Source organism: Fukomys damarensis, unplaced genomic scaffold (genome assembly GCF_012274545.1).
Source record: "Fukomys damarensis isolate Sample0158 unplaced genomic scaffold, DMR_v1.0_HiC HiC_scaffold_23, whole genome shotgun sequence".
NCBI classification, from domain to species: Eukaryota; Metazoa; Chordata; class Mammalia; order Rodentia; family Bathyergidae; genus Fukomys; species Fukomys damarensis.
In genome coordinates, this window is record NW_022900935.1 from 15,518,750 (window position 1) to 15,544,315 (window position 25,566).

The 25,566-nt window shown below is 43.9% G+C and overlaps 1 protein-coding gene across 3 annotated transcripts; it reads right to left on the minus strand.

Annotated features, from left to right (window-relative positions):
* Nucleotides 1–1,478: 1,478 nt before the first annotated feature.
* On the minus strand, nucleotides 1,479–22,937 carry Tmem39b (transmembrane protein 39B). 3 transcript variants are annotated; one of them, XM_010621573.3, is made up of 9 exons: nucleotides 22,801–22,934; nucleotides 20,717–20,843; nucleotides 19,860–20,079; nucleotides 19,190–19,273; nucleotides 18,714–18,868; nucleotides 8,164–8,500; nucleotides 7,108–7,295; nucleotides 3,753–3,873; nucleotides 1,479–1,810 (listed from the first exon to the last, which is right to left on the minus strand). In XM_010621573.3, exons 1-9 carry the CDS (start codon nucleotides 22,802–22,804, stop codon nucleotides 1,568–1,570), a joined length of 1,479 nt encoding a protein of 492 aa, XP_010619875.1. In that variant the 5' UTR covers nucleotides 22,805–22,934; the 3' UTR covers nucleotides 1,479–1,567. The 3 variants fall into 3 exon arrangements, with proteins under 3 accessions (XP_010619875.1, XP_019062666.1, XP_010619876.1); XM_010621574.3 differs by having other exon boundaries at nucleotides 1,728–2,091; nucleotides 22,801–22,937; XM_019207121.2 differs by lacking the exons at nucleotides 20,717–20,843; nucleotides 22,801–22,934 and adding an exon at nucleotides 19,393–19,475 and having other exon boundaries at nucleotides 19,860–19,915.
* Nucleotides 22,938–25,566: the final 2,629 nt, after the last annotated feature.

Below are 25,566 nucleotides of genomic sequence, written 5' to 3' on the forward strand. Positions count from 1 at the left end.
TAGCACAGTGGGAGGTACCAAAAAAAGTGTTATCTGTCTCCTGTCCAACACTGAGTTCATCTGTATATGCTGTGGCCAGTAAGAACTTGGGAAATGCGGGCTACTGTCTGCATCTCCTCTCTTTGCAGTCACTGAACCTTCTTCATCAGCTGACCTTCTAAACAGCTCCCACCCCACTGTGCTGGAATAAAACCCAGGACACGGCACATGCTGGGCAAGCACTATACCATGAAGCTATACTCCCAGTGCTTTTTGACACAGGGTCTCATTAAATTACCCAAACTGGTCTCAAACTTGCAATCCTCCTGCCTCAGCTGCCTGGATGGGGGGGGATTATAGTTATGTGTCACCAAACTGGGGTCTACAGGCAGCTTTGTTTCCACTCTAGCATTTGGTCCTGCATATACTCTGTCCCTAGCCTAGGGTCATTGGTCTTCACTGATCTAGCCTCTGTTGACCTTTCCAGACATATCCTTACTCTTCTTTCCTAACCCTTTCTGATCCAGAAACCACAATCTTCTTACTCTGCCCAAACACACAAATATAGTTAGGTGCAATGGCACATACCTATAATCCCAGGGACTTAGGAGGCTGAGGTGGGTGGATTCCATATTTGAGGCCAGTCTGAGCAACACAGCAAGACTCTGTTTCAAAATAAAAATTAAAAAGGGATGGAGGTGTAGCTCAGTGTTTTCTGGGTTCAATCTCCAGTACTGTGGAAAAAAAAATCCAAACACACCAGACTATTTTACATGTCCTTTTTCTCTCCTTGCATTGCCTTTCCTCCTCTTGACCACCTATGAACTAATACAACTCAGACTAGCCCGTCCTCCCAGAGGCCAGAGAGCATTAGCCATTCATTCTCTCCTCTGTGCTGCTCTGTACCTTACTCAGCTCAGCACAGTATTGCTTGTGTCTTAGCACCCTAACCATCTAAATAGTACCTGGCATACAACAGGGCTGCAGTGACTGTATTTTGAGAGCATTAAGACATCACATTTGCTAGGACAACATATCAGCTTTCAGGTTTTTTTTTTTAAGGGCCAGCTCTACCACTTCCTAGCTGTGTTACTTAGGGCAAATTATTATAGCTCTCAGGGCTCTAGTTCATCTATAGTAGTGATAGCACACACTTTCTAGGGTTGTCATAAATTAGACTGACAAGGTACGAAAATACACACAGAGGAGCCTCTGGTACACAGTGAACATTCAGTCAGTAGCACCAATTACTACCACGGCCACTGGTGCTGCCCCACCGAGTCCAATGGAGAAAGCAGAGCCTACAGAAACCCAAGAGCCACATGTGGAGCTTCCCAGCCCCAAATCCCACCCTTCTGGGCTTTACCTGACAGTTAAGAAGAAGGGAAAGAACCACAGAACACAGGATTATTGGGAGTATAAAAATATGACTTTTTTTCTTTTAATCACATCAATTATCAAAGAAACAGTACGTAACAAAAATACAAAGCTCTGGTGGATTTTTTTTTCCCCTATTCAATCCTCCCCAGCAGCCCCTTGCCAGGGAGTCCTGGCTGAAGCCGGATGCTGTCCTGAGGTCACCAGGGGCTCAGGAGAACCGATGGTCCAGGTCTCTCTGGGGGCTGGCTGAGTATGAGTAGGCCTTGCCCAATACCAGGCGGTCCCGCAGCAGCTTGAAGAAGGCATAGTAGTTGCTGAAGAGGATGAGGGCCAGTGAGATGGTCTGGTGCCACTTTTCAGAGGACATTAAGGAGTACAGCTGGTAGACAATGACAGCGCCCTCTAGCAGCAGAAGGATGTTGAGGATCCGCAGGGGTTTGCTGAAAAAGAACTGCCCAGGAAGGATAGGCATGGGCTAGATGTGCTCCACCGTGGATGGGGGAATTCTGCATGGGCCAGTGAAAGTGACAAGCTCTCGGGACCCCATGCAGACTTGGCTGGGAGGAAGACTTTGTAGTATTGGGCATAGACTTTGCCACCTCATCTGTCTTTGCTTGTGGTATTCCTTTGACAATGCTGCTGCTTCTATTTAAATCATTTAAGATACTGTTCATCTTATACCTCCAGGGATCCTTTCTTCAGACTTGTTTACTTTTTCAAATTTTTTCTGGTCTAAAATCAATATTATTTATTTATTGATATATTCATTTTTCTGGATTTTTTTTTTTTTTTTTTTTTTTGAGACAGGGTCTCACTGTATAGCTCAGGCTGGTCTTCATTTCACTATGTAGCCCTGGCTAGCCTTGACTTATGGCAATCCTCCTACCTCAGCCTCTCAAGTGGTGGGACTACATACAGATATGTGCTACCATGCCTAGCTTTATTAATATATGTTCATTAGCACCTATTAATTTTATAAAATATTGGGTTTCATATATGCTGACATCTTTTTTTTTTTTTTTTTTGGTATGGGGATCAAACTTGGGCCCTTGTGCTTGAGAGGCAGGCGGCAGAACCACTGAGCTAAATCCCTGGACCCCCTGACATCTTTTTATATGTCACCCTCTTGGGTATTACTGGGGTCTGAACAAGCTAGAATCTTATTGTGTTTGTGCAGAAAATTATTGCAGACTCCATACCCTCCCTCAGTTACCTACTACTTCCTGTTGTAGCATCCTTAGCTAGGCTGGAAGCTTCTAGGGGACATAATAATACCTTACTCTTATCTAGTGTTTTAGAGCAAGGTGGAGTATAGGGCTCAAGAAACATTTTCTGTAAGTTCAAAAGTATGTTTAACGTTTAGGGTCTTGATTCCACAGGGCCAAGACAGCTAAACCTGAAGAGGTGCTTAAAAAATGGGAAGACAGGTGGCATGAAATAGAGTTCAAGACACCAGGATGCCAGGCTCAGTTCTGTACCTGACAGGCTGCAAGACTCTAGGTAAATCCCTTCCCTCTCTGGGTCTCAGGTTTCTCAACTATGAAATGCCAGTAACAGCTCAGATAAGTAGTATCTCAAACTGTGATGATCTTCAGAGCCCGTTTCTATGTGGTCCCTTGGGAGCTTTTAACAGAGAGGTGAGTGGGAAGTGAAGGGGGTTCCAATCTCTTCAAATACAGCAATACTGTAAAGTCCTTAAAATGAACTTTGGTCTATGACTGTGTTGGAAAAAAGGAGTTTAAAGAAAAATAAATAGAATAGAGAACACTAACCTAGCTGATTTTGAGCAGCCCTGTCCCACAGTGCTGAGTTATGTGTCATTACTCTCAGTTCCCAAGTTTCCCAGTAAGGTGCTCTTGAAGGTGAACTCCTTAAGCCAATTGCAGTATCTAAAGACAGGGTTAGCTCTGGCAGTTCTCTCACACACAAGTTTCTGGGAAAGACTGAGTAGCACAGTGTATGGGAAGTGCTTAGCACTGTGCCTAGCACACAGCAAGGAGTACTCATTTTTATTTTAACTGCCAAGAACCCATTCCTAGGGCCAGGGATTTAGCTCAGTGTTCTACCACTTGCTTTGCAAGTGCGAGATCCCAAGTTTGATCCCCAGTACCAAACAAAAACAAAAAAACCCCAAAAAACCAAAAACCTCATTCTTTTATTGTATCATTTTCTCCATCCAATGGTCTAAAAGATCCGTTATCAAGTGAGCGACAACTATGAAGTGGTAATCTTTATAGTTTTCCTTGTGCTGCGTGTGTACACTGTCTTCCTTTGGGTTTGGGAAATACTGAAAATAGCTTTCTCTTGCTTTGCCCACAGTCCTCCCTGCTGATTCCCATCCATCCCCTGCCCTCCAGATCACGTCCCAACCCTCATTCCCAGAGGACACTCACGTGGAACCGGAAATGGGAGACATCAGAGGGGATGGCCACATTATAGTGGCCTACTGCTTTGTAGACATTCTTGCTGTGCTTCACCAGCACACCCTGTGGCCACATGCATTCTTCGGTCCACCTGGAGGCACAGTTCAAGAGTGCTTCTTATCCCAGGCTCAACCAAGAAAGAGGGTATCACAGGATTAGGCATAGAGCAATCACCAGTGCTCTACTTCCATTTCTATCGTTTAGACACAATGACTTCCCTTTTCTGGGTCTCATTTGCCCCCTCTATAACATGAGGCACGTACCCCAAGAAATTCACTGCACTGGGAGTCTGGCAGTCTAGGACTAAAGAGATTGTAACAAAAACACTTTTTCCTCTCTGGATGCCTTTGCTTCATCTGTTTTCACTTCTAGCTTCCATTCAGTCCACCACACAAATATTTGAATGGTCTCTGTAAAATATAAGGCTGAGCATGCCTATGCTCTCCTTAAAATGAGTTAAAGGCTTCCCATGTCTCGTACCACACAACTCATAAACTCTCTCAGAACTGTTCCAGTTCCTACTGGCACATTATTCTGTTCATGTCTGTGCACCTCCCTCCAATAGGACTGACCTTCTGTTTATTTTTGGGGGCAGGTGTTGAGACAGGGTCTTGTTATGTATTCCAGGCTGGCCTCAAACTCATGGTAATACTCCTGCCTCAGCCTCCCAAGTGCTGGGATTACAGGCATGCACCACCATGCCCAGGTCAAAGCCTTACCCTTCTGGAAAGTTCTTCATCATCTTTCAAAACCTGGCTCTTGGGCCGGGGATTTAACTCAGTGGTTCCTCTGCCTGCCTTGCAAGCGCAAGGACCTGAGTTGGATCCCCGGTACCAAAAAACCAAAACAAACAAATAAAAAAGCCAAAAAAAAAAACCAAAAAAAAAAAACCCAAAAAACCTGGCTCTTCCAAATAGTCTCTTTCAAATGCCCTAGAGTTGAGTATCCTATTACTGTCCCCTGAATCTAGTGCTACTGATCCACTTTTCCCAATGTTTGTCATTTATTTATTTTCCTGTCTGTATCCCTCATGAGGCTAGCAGCCCTCTAGGAAGAGGAGACGGTGTCCAATCCATCCCTGTGGCCTCAAAGAATGCCACAAAGACTGGCACTGAGAGGTCCCATTTGCATGTGAATCAGACTGTGCACCTAGTGAAAACTTTCTTCCAATGTTTGTTTTTTCCCAGGAACAAAGGTCCTGGGCTGAGAACTACAGTTTCTCTTCTAATACATACTTCTGCCTCATTACTTCATTCATTTAAAAAGTAGTTATTGTGTTATATACAATCACAGAGATGAACCTCACAGACAATAAACATGCAAATTAAAGAAGCTGGACAGAGTATCTACTTATGATTTCATTCATATGAAATTCTAGAACAGGCACAACTAACCTATTGTAAAATAAAACAGGAAGGTTTGGGGGCAGGAGGTCACCACGAGGGCCATGAGGAAATTTCCTGGTGGGGGGGCTGGAATTGTGCTTTACCTTGATGGGGTAAGTTACATGGTGCACATGACTTGATCAAAACTCTAAGGGTACACCCTTTGCAATTTTTAAAATTCGTTCTATGTAAATTTTAACCTTAAAAAATAAAACATTATATACAGAAAAACAAAAAAAAATTGCAGTGTACCTATCATAAGTCAGGCACTCTGGCAGTAGGGAAGAGACAGCTGAGTGCTAGATCGGCAAGAGACCTGGCCTCCAGAAGCTTTTAGTCTTGGAAGGGCAGACAGAAAACTAAGAAAACTCAGCAGAAAGCATGCAGTGGAATGAGTGTGGTACTATGGGGGACTGAAGGGAGGGGAGAACATGGGGCACGGAAGTGGGTGCTAAAGATAACCAGCAAAAGAAGGACAGAGAGAACATTCCAACGGGAAAAAGCCTAGATGCCAAAAAGTGTAGGAGGACTGGAAGAGGTTTGGATGGCTAGAGCAAAGTATGAACTGGAGCAGGGTAAGAGATGAGCAGAAAAGGCTGGTTGGCAGGATTCAGTTCATCAGCCGGGAAGCCCTGTGGAGGAGCCTGGATCTTATCTAAGGGCCTTAGGGAGCCACAAACAGGTAGATCCTCATATTCAGCTATTTTCTATCTTTCTATTCCTCCTTCCCCTCAGAGCTTGAGGCTAAGCTGAGCCCATTTTTGGCCCATTTGTCAATCTAGTAACTTTTCTGGACCACCTGAACAGAGTACAAAAGGGCCCTTGATTGGCATGGAGGGCCAACACTAGGAGGCTTGGCTTTGTAGCCTTCCTTTGCAATTTTGCTCCTTGGTGGACCTATCTCTACAAACATGTCCCGGGGGGTCTCCTCTCTGCCAGGCCTTGTCCTGGGCCTAAGACTCAGATATAACTCAGAGGTGGTCCTGGCTTTGAGGAGCTTCCAGTCTCATGGGGGAATATAGGCAGGAAAATTAGCATTTCCTGGGTTTAAAAATACTTTGATAAAGAGCTATAGAAGTAGGTACACGAAAAATTGGGATGGGTGAGGCAAAAGAGGCCTAGCTGTAGGATAACACTGTACCTAGATTAGAGGGAGATGTCACCCTACTGAGGAGCTCTGAGGTATTGGGCTACCCTCTCCTTAGCTTGGCTCATTCTTCACTGGTGCCTAAGGATTAGCCAAGGCTGGCCTCAAACTCGTGGTGATCCTCCTGCTTCATTCAGCCTCCCAAGAGCTGGAATTACAGGTGTGTGCCACCACACCCGACTTGTTAAAAATTCTTCTATGGCTCTCTTCAGTCTATAAGTCAAAGTACAACCTCCCCTGCCTGATACACCAGCAGCAGGCCTGGTATGAAATGGGTAAATGTTTCCTCAAAGAACAGGTGACCTAACAGTTGAGTGGATGAGTGAGCAGATGAGACAGGAGGTAAGCAATGAATGATTGCATTCTTCAGCAATTTAGTCAATTAGTGAATGAATCAATAAATGAGGAAGTGCATGAGTCTTTGAATTTGCCACCTGCTCATCTCCCATCACCACTACACTGCAAGCTATAAGAGATGAACAAAAAAAAGGCAGGCAGGACTCAGTTCACGAGCTGGGAAGCCCTGTGAAGAACCCTGGATTTTCTCAGAGGCCTTTAGGGAGCCACAGACACACTGACCCTCATATTCAGCTATATTCTTTCTTTCTATTCCTCTCTCCTCTTCTATCTTGGGCTCCATCACACCCTATTCTGGACACAACAGGCCTAAAATACAAGTTGGGCTCAGTAGCTGTTCGCTGGCTGGCTGAAGAGTTAATGAGCATGTGGGCTATTGACTCCAGACACTGAAAAGGAGGGCTGCAGTTGAGCAAAGTAGGGAAGGGCAACTCACGGATGCTGTAACACGTTGGAGCACAGTGCTGGGTCCACCTTCTGCCAGCAGCCCAGATGGGCAGCAGCCTTGTGCAGCAGGTCACAGTAGCTGGCAGGCAGTAGGTGCTGCATGAGGATCACTGAGGTACTGATGGACACCAGCAGGAAGAGCTCACAGGACCAACGCTTGTCATAGTAATGTGTGTTCTGGGGATAGCAAGAGATGGACAAGGCTTGGGATACTCATGATGGCCTCACTCCTTCTCCCTTCCCTGATTCTACCTCCCTCAGAAGATTGGACAGTGCTGGGGAGACTCAGGATGGCCTGAAATTAAGAAACAAAAACCTAACAAAGGAAGCTGGGCATGGTGGCACACACCTGTAATCCCAGCACTTGGGAGGTTGAGGCAGGAGGATCGCCGCCAGTTCAAGGCCAGCCTGGGCTACACAGTGAGTTCAAGGCCAGCCTGAACTACATAGCAAGACCCTGTCTCAAAAACAAACAAACAAAAAAAGAGTAACCACCAGTCACCTCTGAAAGGCATTAGGAAGATTATAATATACATGAGAGTTCCTTGGGTGTGGTAGGTGTTCAACAGACTTCAAATCCCCTCAACCTCAAATCTTTAGGTACAGTACATCCTGTAGGAATGTTGGCTACTACAGCTGAGGAGGTACCTTCCAGGACAGTATACACAGACTTTTGGGGTCACTCAGATCTGGATGAATCCTGGCTTCCCTAATTAAGGATAAGGCAGGACAGTGTTACATGCGTGTATCAAAACTGCCACCAAAATACTGTACCAAGTCACTGCTGTTATCAATTATTATTAATAACAACACTATGTCTCTCTCACTGGCTGAATGACCTTAGGCAGGTCACTTCCTTTTTTGGGAGTCTTGTTCTCTGCACTCTCAAATGCAGACAGTAATCACTCTAGTTTTCTAGAGAACAGATGGGAAATCCCATAAAAAAACAGCAATTATTTACGCAAGCAGGAGGGCTCACAGAAGGTAGGCATCAAGGTAAGGTCCCAGCTAGGCCCTGTCCCTCCCGCTGTGTTGAGCTGTGTACCTTCACAAACCAGACAGGCACAAAGGCCACGTAATAGGCACTCAGCATGGAGCTGACAAGCACTTCCTTCATACGCCAGTTGAAATCCATCTTGAGGAACTCCACTTCACTGCGGATGAGGCTGGGTGACAGGCAGCAGGCATGGGTGGGCATGGCTTCTGGGCCATACAGCTGTCGCGTGTGCTGCTTCCATGTCTCCCGCAGTGTCAGGAGGTAGTCCCGACTCCGAGCCAGGCCGCTCACTGCCTCCCGGGGCCCCATGGAGGCCATGTGGCTGAAGAGGCTTGTCTTGCGAAGATCACAGTTCAGCTGTAGGAATGGAATGTACATCCCAAACCTGCTGGGGAAGACAGTGGTGAGGGCAGGCCTGGCCCTGGGCTCAGACCCCAACCTTTGCTTTCTTTTCTGGGCCTCAACTTTCCTGGATGCCCTGAGGGGAATTTAACCATCCTTCATCCATCTATGCTGTCATCCAATTTTTTTTTCCCAATACGGGGAATTGAACTCCAGACCTTGTGCTTGCCAGACAGGTGCAGCACAGCTGAAGTACAGCCCCGGTGTCCAATAATTTTTGAACGTATGTCTTAGCACTGAGTATGTGCTGAGCACTGGACATACAGTCAGGAGCAAGACAAGTCCCCACCCCACCACCATTTAGAGGGACAGCTAATAAAAACCACAATAGTCCCCACACAGTGGCCTAGCCTATGTTTCAAGCATTGTACTAAATGTTTTACATGTCTCTTCTTTTTTTCTCCTGTAACATGCATTAGAAACTGCTATTTTGTCCCCCTTTCAGCTGAGGAAGCTGTGGCTTAGAGAAGTGAATTCCTAAATGGTTACATAATTATTAAGCAAGAAATACAGCCAGGGCTCAGACCCAGCTTTGTTTGGTACCAAAGATCAAGATAGATATTAAAAAAACCAATTTAATGAATTAAAAGTATATAAGATACAGCCAAAATAAGTATAAATTATATGATTTGGTGCATGTATGAGAGGTAACTCTTTAGTTTGCATTGGACACAAGTATTTATTTTGTGTCTGTTATTTGGCAGTTGTGAAATGGACTCTTAAAACAGTACAAATCCTTTCCCCTGAGCAGCATTCTTCAGGTTGAGCTAAAGTTAATTAGGGTCCTTTTGCTTTGTTTCTTGTAGCACTACAAATGGAATCCTTGGCCCTGTTCATGCTATGCAAGTGCTCTACTACTTAGGTGCACCCCAGCCTTTTTGAGATAGGGGCTAAGTTGCCCAGGCTGGCCTCTCAAACTTGTGATCTTACTGCCTCAGCCTCCAAAGTCACTGTGATTACAGCTATGTACCACTGTGCTCAGCCCTCAAGGTGTATTTTTCAGAGTAGAGCTGGTGCTGTGTGAGGAGAAAACTAGAGAAGCCGACAGACTGGGAGAATACAGTGAGCCCTCCCTATTTGTGGATCTTCCATCTGTAGATTCAAGTAACCTTGGACTGAAAATATCCTATCTGAAAAATAAATGTTACATGGCTGCCGATATGTCATTAGTTCTATGGTGTTGGTATGTTTGCATCTGTCCTGAACATATACAGGCTTTTATTCATTGTTAACGTCTAAACCAGACATGTATGGTACAATGTGTGGCTCGCTCTCTGCTTCCTTTTTTGTTTTGACATAGGGTCTCACATACAGCTCAAGGTGCCCTGAACTCACAGTGATCCTCTTGCCTTAGCCTCCAAAGTGCTGGGATTATAGGCCTGTGCCACTACACCCAGCCCCTCTTTTGTTTTATTTATTTATTTATTTATTTATTTATTTATTTATTTATTTATGTTTTTTGAGACAGGGTCTCACTATGTAGTTGAGACTGAACTGGAACTATGTAGCCCAGGCTGGTCTCGAACTCACAGCAATCCTCCTGCCTCAGCCTCCCAAGTTCTGGGATTACATGTGTGAGCCACCACGCCCAGCTTATTTTGTTAATGTTATAATAAAAATACTTAAGGGAGTTTTTAATTTTTTCTCTTATTATTTTTGGGGGGCAGGGATTCAGCTCAGTGGTGCTGGTGCCTGCTAAATTTTTATTTTTTAAAGAAGTTTTGTTACTTATATACATTATATATATATTTTACATGCAGCCTAAGACAATTCTTTATGAAAAAAAAAGAGGAAAAAAAAGTAGCCTACAGGTTGAACACAACTGCTCTAAAAGAGAGCAATAACTTTTTGCATAGCATTTACTTTGCATTAGGTATTATGAATAATGTAGAAATGATTACATACTAATTTTTTTTTCTGGTACCAGGGATCAAACTCAGGACCTTGCATTGGCCAGGCAGGTGTAGTGCCACTGAGCTATATACCCAGCATACTTACTAAAGTATGCAGGGAGGATGTGTGTAGGTTATATGCACACATGTTATAAGGACCCTGAGCATCCTCTAATTTTGGTATCTGGGATGTCCTCCAGAGTCCTCCAGAGTACCAAGGGAAGACTATAATTATAAAAAGTAGATAAGTGCTTGGGGTTTTTTTGAACTCATGGTAATCCTCTTGCCTCAGCCTCCCGAGTGCTAGGATTACTGGAATGTGCTACCATGTCCAGGCATAATTATTTCTTTTTTTTTTTTTTTCCACCTTGAGGCCTCTCAATTTCTCTAGGTCTAGGTCCCCAGAGGAGCTCTGGGCTGTCCCCCAAAAGTTAAGGGCAATGACAGTGCTTTTTTTTTTTTTTTTTTTTTTTTTTTTTTAAGAGATTGAACCCAGGACAATCATAATGAGGTACATCCCCAGCCCCACCCTCCCTTTTTTTTGTACTGCGGACTGAACTCTGGTCCTTGGGCTTGCAACACAGGCACCAGAACCACTGAGCTAAATCCCCAACCTTCAGCCCTCTTTTTGAGACAGCATCTCACTAACTCATTAAATTACCCAGCTGGGGGGCCTGAGATTTACCTCAATGGTTCTGCCGCCTGCCTTGCAAGCATGAGGACCCGAGTTCGATCCCCGGTATCGAAAATAACTAACTAACCCATAAATAAATAAATAAACCAGCTGGGCCCAAACTTGGATCTTTTTTGTTTGTTTTATTTTTGTCTTTTTGAGACAGGGTCTCACTATCTACTTGAGACTGACCTGGAACTCACTATGTAGCCCAGGCTGGTCTGAAACTCACAGTGATCCTCCTGCCTCCTGAGTGCTGGGATTACAGGTGTGCGCCACCACACCTGGCCAATAAAATAAATTTTTAAAAAAGCATAACCTTTGGGGCCAAAGAGTCCTGAATTAAAGTCCTACTCTGCCAGTTACTAGGTCTGTGATTTAGGACATGTTATTTAAAATCTGTGCTTCAGCTTCCTTAATTTGCCCTATGTTACACAGTTACACAACTTATATTGATCCTTTTCTCTCAGACAGGCATTAAACCAGTGTTTTCATAAATACTCTCATTCAGTCCTCGTAGCAGCCCTCCAGCATGATGCCTGGCTCTGAACAGAAGATCAATACAATTCTGTTCAGAAAATAAAGAGGCCAGTGATTCTGTAGGGACAGGAAAGAAGACTGAAATGGAATTCCCAAAACACTTTAGGATACCCTGTGCGAACTGGGGGTGGGAAGGGTGTTATACAAAAATGTAAGGGACTCAGACTCTATCCTACAGGAAAATACTTAAGAATTTCCTTGGTTTTGCCTCTAAGAACTGTAGATAGGTCCTGTAAGCAACTAAACTACTTGTTGCCAGTAAGTGACTGATCTGAAAGGTTAGAAATTAGAAGCACCTTTACATGCAAGATGGCAGGTTCTTTCATACCCTCCACTCACTCATTCATGAGAGTATAAAAGTAGAAAATAAATACCCATTAGCAATAAGAAAAAAATGGGAAGGAGGTCATCAATACACAAATCACTGTCAAAACTGAGAAAACAAAGAGAGATATGTCGACAGATGAGGAAGAAGCCCTCACCCACAGCAGAGAGCTTTCCAAAAGAAATATGAGAGTTACACGGGCAACTGAAAATTTTCTAGTAGCCATGTTAAAAGACAAAATTGATTTCCAAACAAACAAACAAGGAAATTAATTTTAGTATTCTATTTCATTTAACCCAATCCATGGACAAATATTACATACAGTGAATAATTTATTAATGAGATATTTTACTTTCTTTGGCTTTTTTTTTTTTTTTTTTTGTACCAGGGATCCAACTTGGGTCCTTGTGCTTTTGAGGCAGGTGGTGGAACCACTGAGCTAAATCCCTGGCCCTACTTTCTTTTTTTGTACTAAGTCTTTAGAATCTGGTGTGTATCTTACACTCACAGCATATCTCAATGGAAAGTAGGTTATTTTTCACCTGCACAAGGTCCCGAGAGTTCGATCCCTGGTAACAACAACAACAAAAAAAAAAACAGAAAGAAAATAAAGTAGGCTATTTTAAGTGCTCAATAACTACAGGTATCCGGGTGTGGTGGCACACACCTGTAATCCCAGCACTCGGGCAGCTGAGGCAGGAGGATCACTGTGAGTTCGAGACCAGCCTGGTCTACATAGTGAGTTCCAGGTCAATCTCAACTACATAGTGAGACCCCATCTCAAAAAAACAAAAAATAAAAATAAAATAAATAACTACAGGTAGCTACCAAACTAGCTAAGACAGCACAGATCTAGAATATGATATGAGAGGACACACTGGTATGGAAACTTACATGGCCAGAGTGACCCGAGAGAGACTCTGGCTTGAAATGGGCACATTTCACAGAGGGAAGACTTGAGAAGCAAGGCTGTACAAATAGCTCTAATAAAGAAAGGTCTGTATTTATTTATATGAGTCAGTCCTTTTATTCCATACTCACCTCACACAACTCACCCTGAGGAGTCTTCTCAAAAGAAATTGAATAAACTATGTGAGAAAATTGAAGTTTCTAATGGGAGCATCTTAAGAGTAGTATTACCAGGCCTGGGATTTAGCTCAGTGGTGCTACTGCCTGCCTTGCAAGTACAAGGTCCTGAGTTCAATCCCCAGTACCAAAAAAAACAAGTAATAGTCCCACTTCTTTCTGGTCTATAGGGTCCCTCAGCCTGACACCTGGCACTTCATTCACACCTCCTAAAGCAAAGGCTACCAGTGTCCTGCCCACATGCTGAGAAATCCAGTCGAATCTCCCACCCACTGAAAAAATTGTAGAAGGAAAGAAAATGCACTCCTGCTACAGTGCTTCATTCTTAAATACAGACAAAGAAATCAACTCTATTTGGAAACTAACAGTATGAAACAGAAAAATTGGTGCCAGTATAAATACAAAACTGAGAGAACATAAGAAATTTTAAAAAGAAGAGGGCCAGTGGTTGTGCCACCTGCCTTGCAAGTGCAAGGACTAGAGTTCGATCCCCAGTACAAAAACAAAAAACAAAGCAAAACAAAAATAAAAAGAAGAACAGGATGCTACAAGAAAAGTACAATCAGAAAACAAGAAGTCTTGGAGATGAAAAATACAATTGCTGAAAAAAAACTCAATAAAAAAGCTGGAAGATAAAGTTGAGGAAATCTCTCTGAAGGCAAAGAGACAAAGGAGAGAAAGAAAAAGGGAGAGAGACATAGAAAAATGGAAAATATAAGGAAAAATATAAGAGAAATGATCAACCTGTGAAATCTACCATTTGATGAAGTCCAGAGAGAACAGAAAAAAATGGAAAAGATAATATAAAGAAAACAATAGAAGTTGGGCACACACCTGTAATCCCAGCACTTGGGAGGCTGAGGCAGGAGGATCATTGTGAGTTCGAGATCAGCCTGGACTACATAGTGAGTTCAAAATCAGTCTCAACTATATAGTGAGACCCTGTCTCAAAAAAACAAACAAAACAAAACAATGGAAGAAAATCTTCCTATGCTAAACAAGTAACTACATCTTCAGGTTAAGAAGTCATAGGTGGTGCATGACTGTAATCTTAGCACTGAGGGAGGATCACAAGTTTGAGTTGTGACAGAATCATTGACAAAAATTAATTATACACCAGATACATCTTGTGAAATCTCTAATAATTGAAAGATAAGCAGGAAATTCCTAAAAGCTTCCAGAGAAGAAATAAACAAGTCACCTACAAAGAAATTGGAGTCAAAATCAGACTTGTCACTAGCAACACTGGATACAAGAGACAATGGAACAGTATCTTCAAAACCCTGAGAAAATATGAATTTGAACCTAGAAATATATATTCGATAAAGTTTGGGGGCAGAATAAAGATATTTTTAGTTATGCTAGGACTCAGAATGTATATTCCTCCCACATGCCCAATGTTAAGGAAATTACCTGATAGGCACTCCAGCAAAATAGGGGAGAAAATCAAGAAAGAGTAAAACATGGGAACCAGGAAATAGTGGATCCATTCCAAGAGGGCAGCGAAGGGAAGACCCAGGCTGAGAGCTGTACAGCAGGCCTGAAAAGCAACCACTTCAGACTGGAGCAGGAGGATGGAGCCCTCCAGGAAGGGTAGGGGAAATGGACTCCAGGAAACAGGTAGCATGACTGAGAAGCTGGATAAACTTCAGGATATACTGAAGGCTCATCATTCTTTTATCAATAAGAAAAAAGAAAGGTAATTAGAAACTCCAAGATAAGTAAAAAGTTATATAAGAAAGTTACAATCTAAATATGAAGCAAATAAAAATGTGACATGATTTTAAGCAACTGATGGAACGTAAGAAAAGAGAAAACATTTGATTTTAACACTAGGAGCATTCTTTAAGATGGTAACTCAGCAACTATTAAGAATATCACATTACCAGGCCTGGCAGTATTTTCATACACATAACTACATTAAAGATATTAACTGCAGTTTAATGTTTAGAATTAACCTTAGACAAAGAATGGAAGACTTAAATATAGTCATATAGGAGCATATGAATGTCAAAATTGTCAGTACAAAAGATTATAGCTGCCAGGAACTGAGGAGAAAAAGAGGAGGAAAGGTACACGGGTAGGGTTCCTAATATTCTTCTTGCATAAAAGGGAATCAAAATACTGTTATCCTGATGCAGTGGTGTACACCTATAATCCTAGCTACTCAGAAAACTAAGGCAGGAGGATTACAAGTTCAAAGCCAGCCTGGGCAATTTAGCAAGATCTTGTCTGAAAATAAAATTAAAAAGGGTTGGAGAAGTACTTCAGCCCTCCCAGGTTCAATCCCCAGTACTGCAAAAACAAAACAAAACACAGGTAACTACTGTTGATGGAATAAAAAAATACTTTTTTTCTTGACAGCACTAGAAACAGACACTTGTCCTTGCACATGTCATGCTATGCAAGCCCCCTACCACTAAGTAATACCCCCAGCCCCAGCATAATTTTGTTATTGACAAAGATAAGATAAATAAATATAATAATAATTATCAAATTCTGAGGACAGTAGGAATGAGGGAATGAGCTAAATCTTTATTGGAAGCCAGGCGTGGTAGCATACAACCATAATCCCAGCACTTGGGAGGCTGAGGCAGGAAGACTGTTGGGAATTCAAGGCTAGCCTGAATTACATAGCAAGACCCTGTCTAAAAACAAAACAAAACAAAACTTTTTTTCCGGGGGTGGTACTGGGGATTGAACTCAGAAGCTTGTGCTTGTGAGGTAGGTGCAGCACCACTGAACTAAATCCCCGACCCCAAAAATCATTGTCATTAAAGGAAAATAATGTGTGTATGCATGTGTGTTACATGTGGTAAGCTTGTACGTGCATAGGATGTTTATTTACAACACATACAAGGAAAAAGAAATATTGGTGATTACCTCTTGAAAGGTTACCCATCTAGATAGCTAGGAGGCAACAGTCAAGGGGAGACTTTCACTTATACATCTTTGGAATTTTAACTATGTGAATTTATTATCCAATTATAAAAACAATAAATAAATTTAAAAGTAAAACCAAAGGTATAAGAAGAACACAAGAACTATGGAGATAACTCAAAAACCACTCAAAACCAGAAACTCAAAGAGACTGCTTTTTCTTTTTGGGACCAGGGATCAAAGTTAGGACCTTGAGCTTGTGAGGCAGGCATGGTGCACTGAGCTAAATCCCCGGCCTGAAAGAGACTGCTTTTGAAGAGTGGAACTAAAAATCTGGAGGTGGGGTTGGAGGATACTGCTTCTCATTATAAGCTTTTTAGCACTAAATTTAATTTTTTTATGATATATTATGTTAAAAATTTAAAAAATAAAAAATATGGACATAGGTGAGGTCTGTATCTAAGAACAATTCATCAAGAACTAACCATACTTTTATTGTGTGTGTATGTGCTACTGAAGACTGAAACCAGGGTTTTCACACTGAGTTACATTCCCATTCCTTTAAAAAAATTTTTTTTCCAGTACCAGGGAGCAAACTTAGGACCTTGCGCTTGCAAGGCAGGGGTGGCGCCACTGAGCTAAATCCCCAGCACCAAAAAAAGTTTTACTTTGAGACAAGGTTTTGTCAAGTTGCTAAGTTGCCCAGGCTTCAACCTGCAATCTTCTTGCCTTAGTCTACCAAAGTACTGGGATTACAGGTGTGTGCCATCATGCTTGGCTCAGGTAGTAACTATAGTGTTAAGTCAACTACGGACAGTTTTAAACAGTAAACATTTCTGAAGGGCAATTTGTTAATTTCTAAAATAAATTTAAGTGGACATACCGTATCTTTTGTGTAGTTGTTTTACTTCTGAAAATCTGTGGTACAATTATACTGGATGAGTGTAAGAAAAATGTGTTGCCTCGTTTTTTTTTTTTGGTACTGGGGATAGAACTCGGGACCGTATGACTGTGAGGCAGGTGGCAGAACCACTGAGCTAAATCCCCAGCCCCTGCCTCATTGTTAAGAATAAGGAAAAGCTGCCGGGGATTTAGTTCAGTGGTTCTGCCACCTGCCTCGCAAGTGCAAGGATCCGAGTTTGATCCCCAGTACCAAAAACAAATAAATAAATAAAAAGAAAAAGAAATAAGAATAAAGCTAAGAACAATTCAAAAGTTGACAGAAGACAAATAAATTGTGAAAATTCTATACATTGGAATAATATGGGGCCATTCTCATATGTATTTCCATTGAAAAATATCCAAGTAATATGATTATGTGAAAAGTGCAGTAAATTATATAACATCATACATAGCATAAACATATTTAGAAAAATACAAACTAACAAAAAACATGCACAGAACTCTGGGAGGTTGAGGCAAGGAGGATCACAAGTTCTAGCCCAACCTGAGGAACTTAGTAATTCAGCAAGTCCCTGTCTCAAAATAAAATAAAATAATAAATAGATAAGGGCTAAGGATGTAGTTCAGTATATATCCAGTACTAAAAAAATAAATAAAAATAAAAAGGAAAGACAGACAGACAACAGGAAGGAAGTGAGAGAGAGAGAGAGAGAGCGTGTGTGTGTGTGTTTTGCTCAGAATATATCTGGAAGAATATGTTACAAATGATTAATGGATTTCTGAGATTATGTGGGCCTTTTCATTTTCTATGTTAAAAGCTTCTATAGGCACTGGAGATGTAGCTGAATGGTAGAGTGTTTGCCAAGCATGGATTTGATCCTAGCTTCAACAAAAACAACAAAACCTTTTGTAGAGTTTAATGTTTTTAGAAGATATGTGTTATTCTAATAATTAAAACTAGATATAACTGAAAAAAGTGTGATGAGACTCCAATCAGTGCCACCTTAATCATGCAAAATAGAAAGGGAGGTGTCCAGCTCTGAAGCTTCCCAGGAACTAGGGCTGGCTCAGCTTCAGGAAGTTCATGAACCAGGGTTCATGACTGAAAATCCCTGGCCAGTCAGGAACCTGCCCCAAGCAGTCAAATCAGACACCTTGTCAAACATCAATTTTAGGCCAGAAGGGAGCAGTCCTGGGCTCTCCCCAGAAACTCTTTCTGTTTTTTTGTTTTGTTTTGTTTTGTTTGAGACAGGGTCTCACTATGTAGTTGAGATTGACCTGGAACTCGCTATGTAGTCCAGGCTGGTCTCGAACTCACACAAAAACTCTTTCTCTATCCTCCCCAGTCTGGGTTCTGATGAGACAGAAGGAGCGAGCGAAAAGACATACACATGCACATCAGACACACATACATACAGGTTTGCTTCATGCATAGACACCCACACAGGGACTTGCCAACATGCAGATGCTTGCCAGCATACAGACTTGGGAGGCACAGGTAATTACACCAAGCCTGAGATAAACAAAGAAAGAGAGAAAGAAAAGGAACCAGAGAAAGGAGAGAGAGAGAGAGAGAGAGAGAGAGAGAGAGAGAGAGAGGAGAGAGGAGAGAAAGAGAGAGGAGAGAAAGAGAGAGGAGAGAAAGAGAGAGGAGAGACACAGCATTCCTTGGACGTTCCTTTGGGATATACACTTAGATCTGAGTCCCATTCTGACTCCCCATCAGAAGGAGATTGGGAAAATTATGCCACCTTAGTTCTGCATGGGGGTGTGTGTGTCATTATACAGTGTGACAGGATATTATAACTGCCTGCTTGAGAGTCTAAAGATATGGAGGACAGACAACCCAGCCATACTAAAGGCAGAGGCAGTGAGGGGTGAAGTGAGGGGTACTCACGGATAGCAGAGGAACAGGAGGTTCAGGAAGGAGTAGGTCCTGAAGAGGTGGATGAGGGATCGGCACAGACTCCAGCCTGTTGCCGTGAGAATGGTGAAGCGGGTGAGGAACAGCAGGATGGAGCGAAAGAGGGAGACTTTCCCCCTCTGAGAAGCCTGGGGCAGGGCGAGATAGGATGGGATGGAGCTTTGGATGGAGGCCACAGGGCCTGTGCCCCAATTCCACCCATCATAGCCTGTGATCCCACCCAGGGAAAGGTATGCAGCACACTGGGCTGAACCCGGCAAGGTGGACCTTTCTCTTTGATGCCCAGTAAACTGTGAGAGCCAATAGGATGTGATTAATGTTCTTCAAACAAGTCCAAAGGGAGCCCCAAGGATATACCTCAGGGTTGAAGGGCTGGGCATGTCTCCCCTGGCACCCCCAGGGGAAAAAGAAGTCCCCAAATCCCTGGCCAGCCTCTAGGACCCAATCACCTCCTTCACGATGGACCCAATGAAGCGGCGGCCCAGAACAATGGTGGTCACCATCAGCAAGTTGAAGTCGATCAGGTGGAAATTCTGTCAAGGGGCAGAGGCCTGGGGGTCACATGGGTCTTTTGCCCATACATAGGCTTTTCTCATACCCTCCACCTCCCTCTGCCCAGTCCTTTCCATAGAGACTGTCCCCATTCTCTGACCTTCATTGGCCTCCAGGTGAGTCAGGCCAGGAAATTACTTAGAGGAGTAGAACAGGACCCAGAGAAGAGAAGTGGGACAGTCCCTGAGGATAAGAGAGTGGTGTATGAGCCCTCTGGCTCTCAACACCCATATCCTTGTCCTTCTATCTCTTCTGCACAAGGCTATTTCTACCCATGAACATTCGTATTAGTCTATGGCTTATCTCCCCCATACTACTTTGACTCTGAGTGTCTTTAGGCAAAATTGTCAGATTCATCTGTCAGCCTCAAAAATGCCCAGTGTAGTAGTCCTAAGCACACTAGGAATGTACAAGTTTCATGTTCTTTCTACACCCCTACCCCCCACATGGGGCCAAGTATACAGTGATGGTTGATGACAGACTATGCTAAAGTAAAACCAAATGTCACACACACACACACACACACACACACACACACACACCCCTGGCCCTGGCTTGTGCACCTACCAGGGAAGTGTGGGAGGGTGGGTGGGAAGGCGGATACCACCACACTGTCTTGTAGATGTTGATGTAGTGGACGAAGAGGGCTATGAGCTGGCAGAAGAAGAGCTGTAACTCAAACAGAATGCTGGCCTGGACGGGTAGTTCAGGGATCTTGCAATGCTGCAGAGGCACGACTGTCTGGGTAGCCAGGGGAGGACTGGCAAGGCCTGTCCCAGAACTGCTCCTGGGGATGGAAAAACAATAACATGGGTGCTGAGCAGGAAGAGCTTCTGGAGCACAGGATTAAGGGGTAAGATAAAAAAAGCAATTCAAAATGGAAACAAAGTCTTTGTAAATATGGGAGGGTGGAGGGGGTGAAGGGAGGGCAGGGGCATGGGGAAAAAATGAGAACCAAGACCTGTCATGTAAGGGTACAAGATCCCAATGATGAATGTAACTGTACTGTATACTTTTAAAAAAAGCAGTTCACAAGCATGAAGTCCTACCAATCTTGTCTGGCAAAAAGCCGATAGTCTTTCTTATCCCTAAATTTACTCAGGTTTTCCAATATCCCCCAGGAGAGAATTATTATTAGGTCCAGTTTATAGATGAGGAAAAGGAGGTCCAAGGAGAAAGGGCAACATGTCCAAGCCACCAGAAAATCAGGAGCAAAAATCAAGGACTTCGGGTTTATTCTATCACGTCCCACTGCATCTGTTCAAGTGACCATCTCAACTGAGATGTATTTTCAGTATTTTTTATGCTATTTACTCCCCTCTATCCCCCCACCAGTCATCTAGGATGTCACATCTCAAAATCCAGCCAAGGACAGCCTTGTCCACATGCTACGGTGAGGGATAAGAGACAGGAAGGTAGATTACCTGGTGCGGGAACGGACACTGGTCACTGATGCACTAGAAGTGTGGCCCCCACCAGAGCCCCCTGAGGATCCTGGCTCACAGAGTGGATTTCGACAGTAAGATGTTCTATTGGGACCTCTTCGTCCTCCTGTGGGACTCAACACAAAGCAGATGTTCAAGCCAGAGGGCATATGTCAGGGAAAAAAGCAAGCTAGGCATGGTGACACATGCCTGTACTTCCAGCACCCATAAGGCTGAGGCAGGACACTTTGAGGCCAGCCTGGCAAGCTGGAGTTTGAGACCACACAGCAAGTTCAAGGCATAGCCTGGACTACATACCACGGCCCTTCACTCAAAAAAAAAAAAAAAAAAAGTGAAACAAAACAAAAAAGGATATCAGCAATGATATTAGCTAACAGTTGCCTAATATCTCATTTATCATTTAATTCTAACAAGGGCCTTTGATCTAGACCTCATCTATCTGATCTCATTCCCATGCTGTAGCCATCATGGCTTTTTTCTTCTCAGCATCCAAGATTCCTGTTACCTCTTGTACTTGCTTTATACTCTGTCTGGAGAGCCTTTCCCTGATTGTCATTTCTTAGTAGCTCTTTTATTACTTTCCATTCTACCCCCCCACCCCATTCACACTCTGAAATTCTCTAATTCGTTTTGTTAAAATGCTTATGGTCTCTATCATGAAAATGGAAAGTCAGTAGCATTATGTATTTTTCACTGCTGTTTCCCCTAAGCCTATTACAACATATAAGTATATGCTGATGAACAAATGAAATGTAAGTTTTTCAGATTAGGAAGCTGAGCTTACATTGTGTCAGAGACAGTACCTGGGTGTGATTCCTGAGCTTTCAACTCTGGTACACTGGAACCTATCTGAACAAATTCCTGGTGGCTTAAAATTTTGGGGACCTTTGAGAGCACACTTTTCTCAAGACCCTGAGGCTCAACCCTGGTGTCTCATGGGTAGGATCCAAGGCCTGACTTAGAATCAAAGATGTGGGCTCTGGGAGAATTCTGTGGCTGTGGACCAGAACTTGTATTCATAACTTATTTTCCTAGGCTTAGCAGACTAGCCCAAGACCCTAAGCACTACCCTGCACAAAGTACCTAAGAACCTGAACGAAATTATAACCTGTTTATACTCCAAATGGCAACATAGCAGCCTCTACTCGCAAAGAAACCACAATAGGAACTAGGGAGACAGATCTTTCGCAAATGGGAAGGGGACCAAGAAACGGGGGGGGGGGCTGACAAAGTGAGGAAAGGTAGGTGAAAATAAGACGTGTCACGTACATGTCTCAACTCTCCACGATGAATGTAATCGTCATGTTCTGCAAACATGTACTAATAAAAATGAACACACCAGCTCCTAGCCCCTCAATTCAGGTGGTTATATCACAAGTCTCCAAGAAAAGACTGTTCAGAAGCTCTGCTCTTAACAAGCTCCCCAAATCAGATCTGTTCACACACTATTACATTTGGCTTAGAAAACCCCACACAAACACCTTCAGCGCAAAAGCTTTGCCCACATCCACTCCCCATCTTTAGAACTCTGCCCCCACGTAAAGCCCCTCAAACCATAAGCCCCGCCCACACACAACTGTCAGCCTGAAACCCCGCCTACAAGCCAGTAAAAGCTTTCTCAGCCCAGAAGTCCCATTCCAGAATAGTCTCTCTCGGTTTGAAAGGACTCCTTCGCGCCCCACCGCCTGCATAATAAGCACTCACAACCCAAAAAGTTCGCCTCCGCACAAGCGCCTACAGCCCAGAAACTCCGCCCTTGGCGCGGAGACACGCCCACTCTCGAGTCCGCCCCCATTTCTAGCAGGGACGAACCGGTCCTCCTCAAAGGCCAAACCCCACAAGTCCTTTTCAACGAGAAGCCCCGCCTACCACCCCAATGTCCCGCCCCCACAACAGGCCCCACCTCGCGAAAAGACAGGAGGGGGCGGTGCCCGCCTGCACCCGCATCCCCTCCCCCGCCCCTCGCCGGGACCTAGTCCGCCTGGGGCAGCAATTAGTAGCTTGGCCAGCCTGACCCTCGCGCCCGCTCGTTGCCGGGACAAGGTCTGACCCGCTCTGCTCACCCATCTCCTCCCCCCGGCGCTCTCCGTTTCGCCGCCGCAGCTCCTGCGGGCAATATGTCGGAGGCGACGGCGGCCGGGAGAGGACTAATCGCCGCAGCACGGTCCCCGGCTTTCAGCCGCGCGCTCCCGCCTCGTCGCTAAATTTGCATACAAGGCGGGCTGAGAGCTGGGAGCGCGCTTCTTAAAGGGACCGCCGGGACAAGGCAGTGCTGAAGCGCTCTTTGTCTCGCGGTACCCCACGCCCTTCTTGGAACTGGTGCTGAGTAGACCCAGGAGGGAGGGGAACGCATCTCCTGTTCTTTCCGAGTGTGCCTTTTCAGGTTCGAGGGAGAAGCTGAAACACATCTTTGATTCTGCAGGCAGTCTGTATCTAACAGCAGCCCACGGGCACCTCAAACAATGCGTCCAGAATCGGGCTTTCATCTTTCTCCTGGGCTTTGTTGCACTTTGGACCACCCCAAAATCTTGGTATCACTTCCCTCTTTCCCTCAGATACCACACACCCAATCTTTGACCCAGTCTTGCTGACGCTAACTTCTAAATATTTCTCCCATCTTACCTCATTTTGTTTGTACATTCTTGCTGTCCTCACCTTATTTCAGATGTTGACTCTGCCAATTTTGAGCTTTAAATCCTATTTCTTGGTCTTTTCAATATTCACCGTGTAGGTTTTGGTTGAGGATTAAATGAAATAATGCACGTTGAACAGTCTGGATTTCCTTGTTTTGCGATACTAGGGCTTGAACCCAGGGCATCATGCATGCGAGGCAAGCACTCTACCACTGAGCTATGTTATTCACCCTGTTTATTTGTTTATTTACTTATTTATTGACAGGGTCTCGCTTAGTTGCTCAGGGTGGCCTCCAAATTGAGATCTTCCTGTCTCAGCCTCCCGAGTGGCTAAGATTACGGGTATACACACCATCACGCCTAGCTGCCAGTCTATTTTAATTAATGTTAGGCATTGTTTTTATTTTTGGTAAGCACTTAATTCAGAGGAAGCATTTGATAAATGATGTACTACTACGGCTAGTATTACTTCCCTCACTAGTTATAAGCAGTCTTAATCACCGTGTAGCTCCATTGCTTAGCACAGTGCTTGACACATAATAGATATCAATATTAATTGAATGAATTAATAGATATTTTTGTTTGTTTGGAGACAGGGTCTCACTATGTAGTTGAGATTGACCTGGAACTCACTATGTAGCCCAGGCTGGTCTCGAACTCACAGTGATCCTTCTGCCTCAGCCTCCCTAGGGCTGGGATTACAGGTGTGCGCCACCATGCCTGGCTGAATCAGTAGACATTTAATAGATATCTATGGAGCTTACAGTCAAATGGGAGGAGATAGACATAAGTATAGTAAATTTTGTAGTTTGTTAGAAGGGAATAATTGGTGTAAAGAAAAAACAGGAAAGGGGGATAAGGGCTGTAAATTTAAATAGGGCTTCATCAAAGGGCTGCAATGAACACCTCATGTAGCTATCTGGGGAAGGGAAATTCTAGACAGAAGGAACAGTCAAAGCAAAGACCCTCAGGTAAATGGTGTGGTATATTTAAGAAATAACAAGGCAGCCTGTGTAGCTTAGATGGAACAGACAGGAAAGCAGGTTGGGAGAAGTAATGAGTCATACAAGGTTGTATGGTTTTTACTATGTATGAGACAGGAAGCCACTGGAGGATTTGAGCCCTCCTCTCTTTTGGGGATGAAACCCAGAGCCTCATGCATACTAGGCAAGTGCTCTACCACTCAGCTACAACACCAGCCCTGGAACTTCCAGTTTTTTGCTACTGGGGATTGAACCCGGGGTCTTTGCATTGAGCTATATCCTCAGCCCTTTAATTAATTATTTCTTCCAGTACCAGGGATCAAACTCAGGACCTTACGCTTGCGAGGCAGGCATAGCGCCACTGAACTAAATCCCCCACCGTATTTACTCATTTTGAGACAGCGTGTAAATTTCCCACACCAGGCTGGAGCTTGCCAGATTCTTGCCTCGGCTTCCAATAGTGCAGAATGACAGGCGTGTGCCACCATGCCTTGCTTCCAGCCCACCTTATTCAGGTTGATTATTGCTTTTGTCTGCCCATCATCCATTCCTCCTGATAAGAACACCGGTTTTCCTCTAGGGAAACCTTCCTCCATCTCATTCCATTGGTAGTTTGGTGGAGCTATCACACCTTGCAGTTCCAGTGGGCAGATGATACTGGCTTGGCAAATCAAAGCATCCTAACATACTGCCACCTCAGGCCAGTGACTAGCTGGGATGGGGGAGGTAATATTAGCAGTCCAAGCCAGGCCAATGAGATGTACTTGTAGGCTCTGTTGGCAAACATTTGTCTCTCCCCAGCCCCAGGGATGGCTAAGCAAGTAGGATATAAACTAGGATCTCTTGGTGGCTCTCATGTCACTTTTGGGGAGAGAATTTAATTCACAATGAAAACAACTTGTTTGACAATGAAAACGTCAGGAAATAATTTTTCTGAGGCTGGGGGTGTAGCTCAGTGGTAGAGCACTTGCCTAATATGTGTGAAGGCCTTGGTTTGATGGCCAGCATTGAGAGATGGAGAGAAAGAGGGCATCATTTGAACTCCTGGATCTAGCCAAACCTGAAGCCTTCATGTGGAACCTTCCCCATGCAATACTAGAGTGACTGAATCCAGGGAACCCTGAGCAACATCCCCAATTTTGAGACAAGCTCTTGCTAAATTGCTTAGGCTGGCCTGGAACTTGCAATCCTGCCTCAGCTGCCTAAGTAGCTA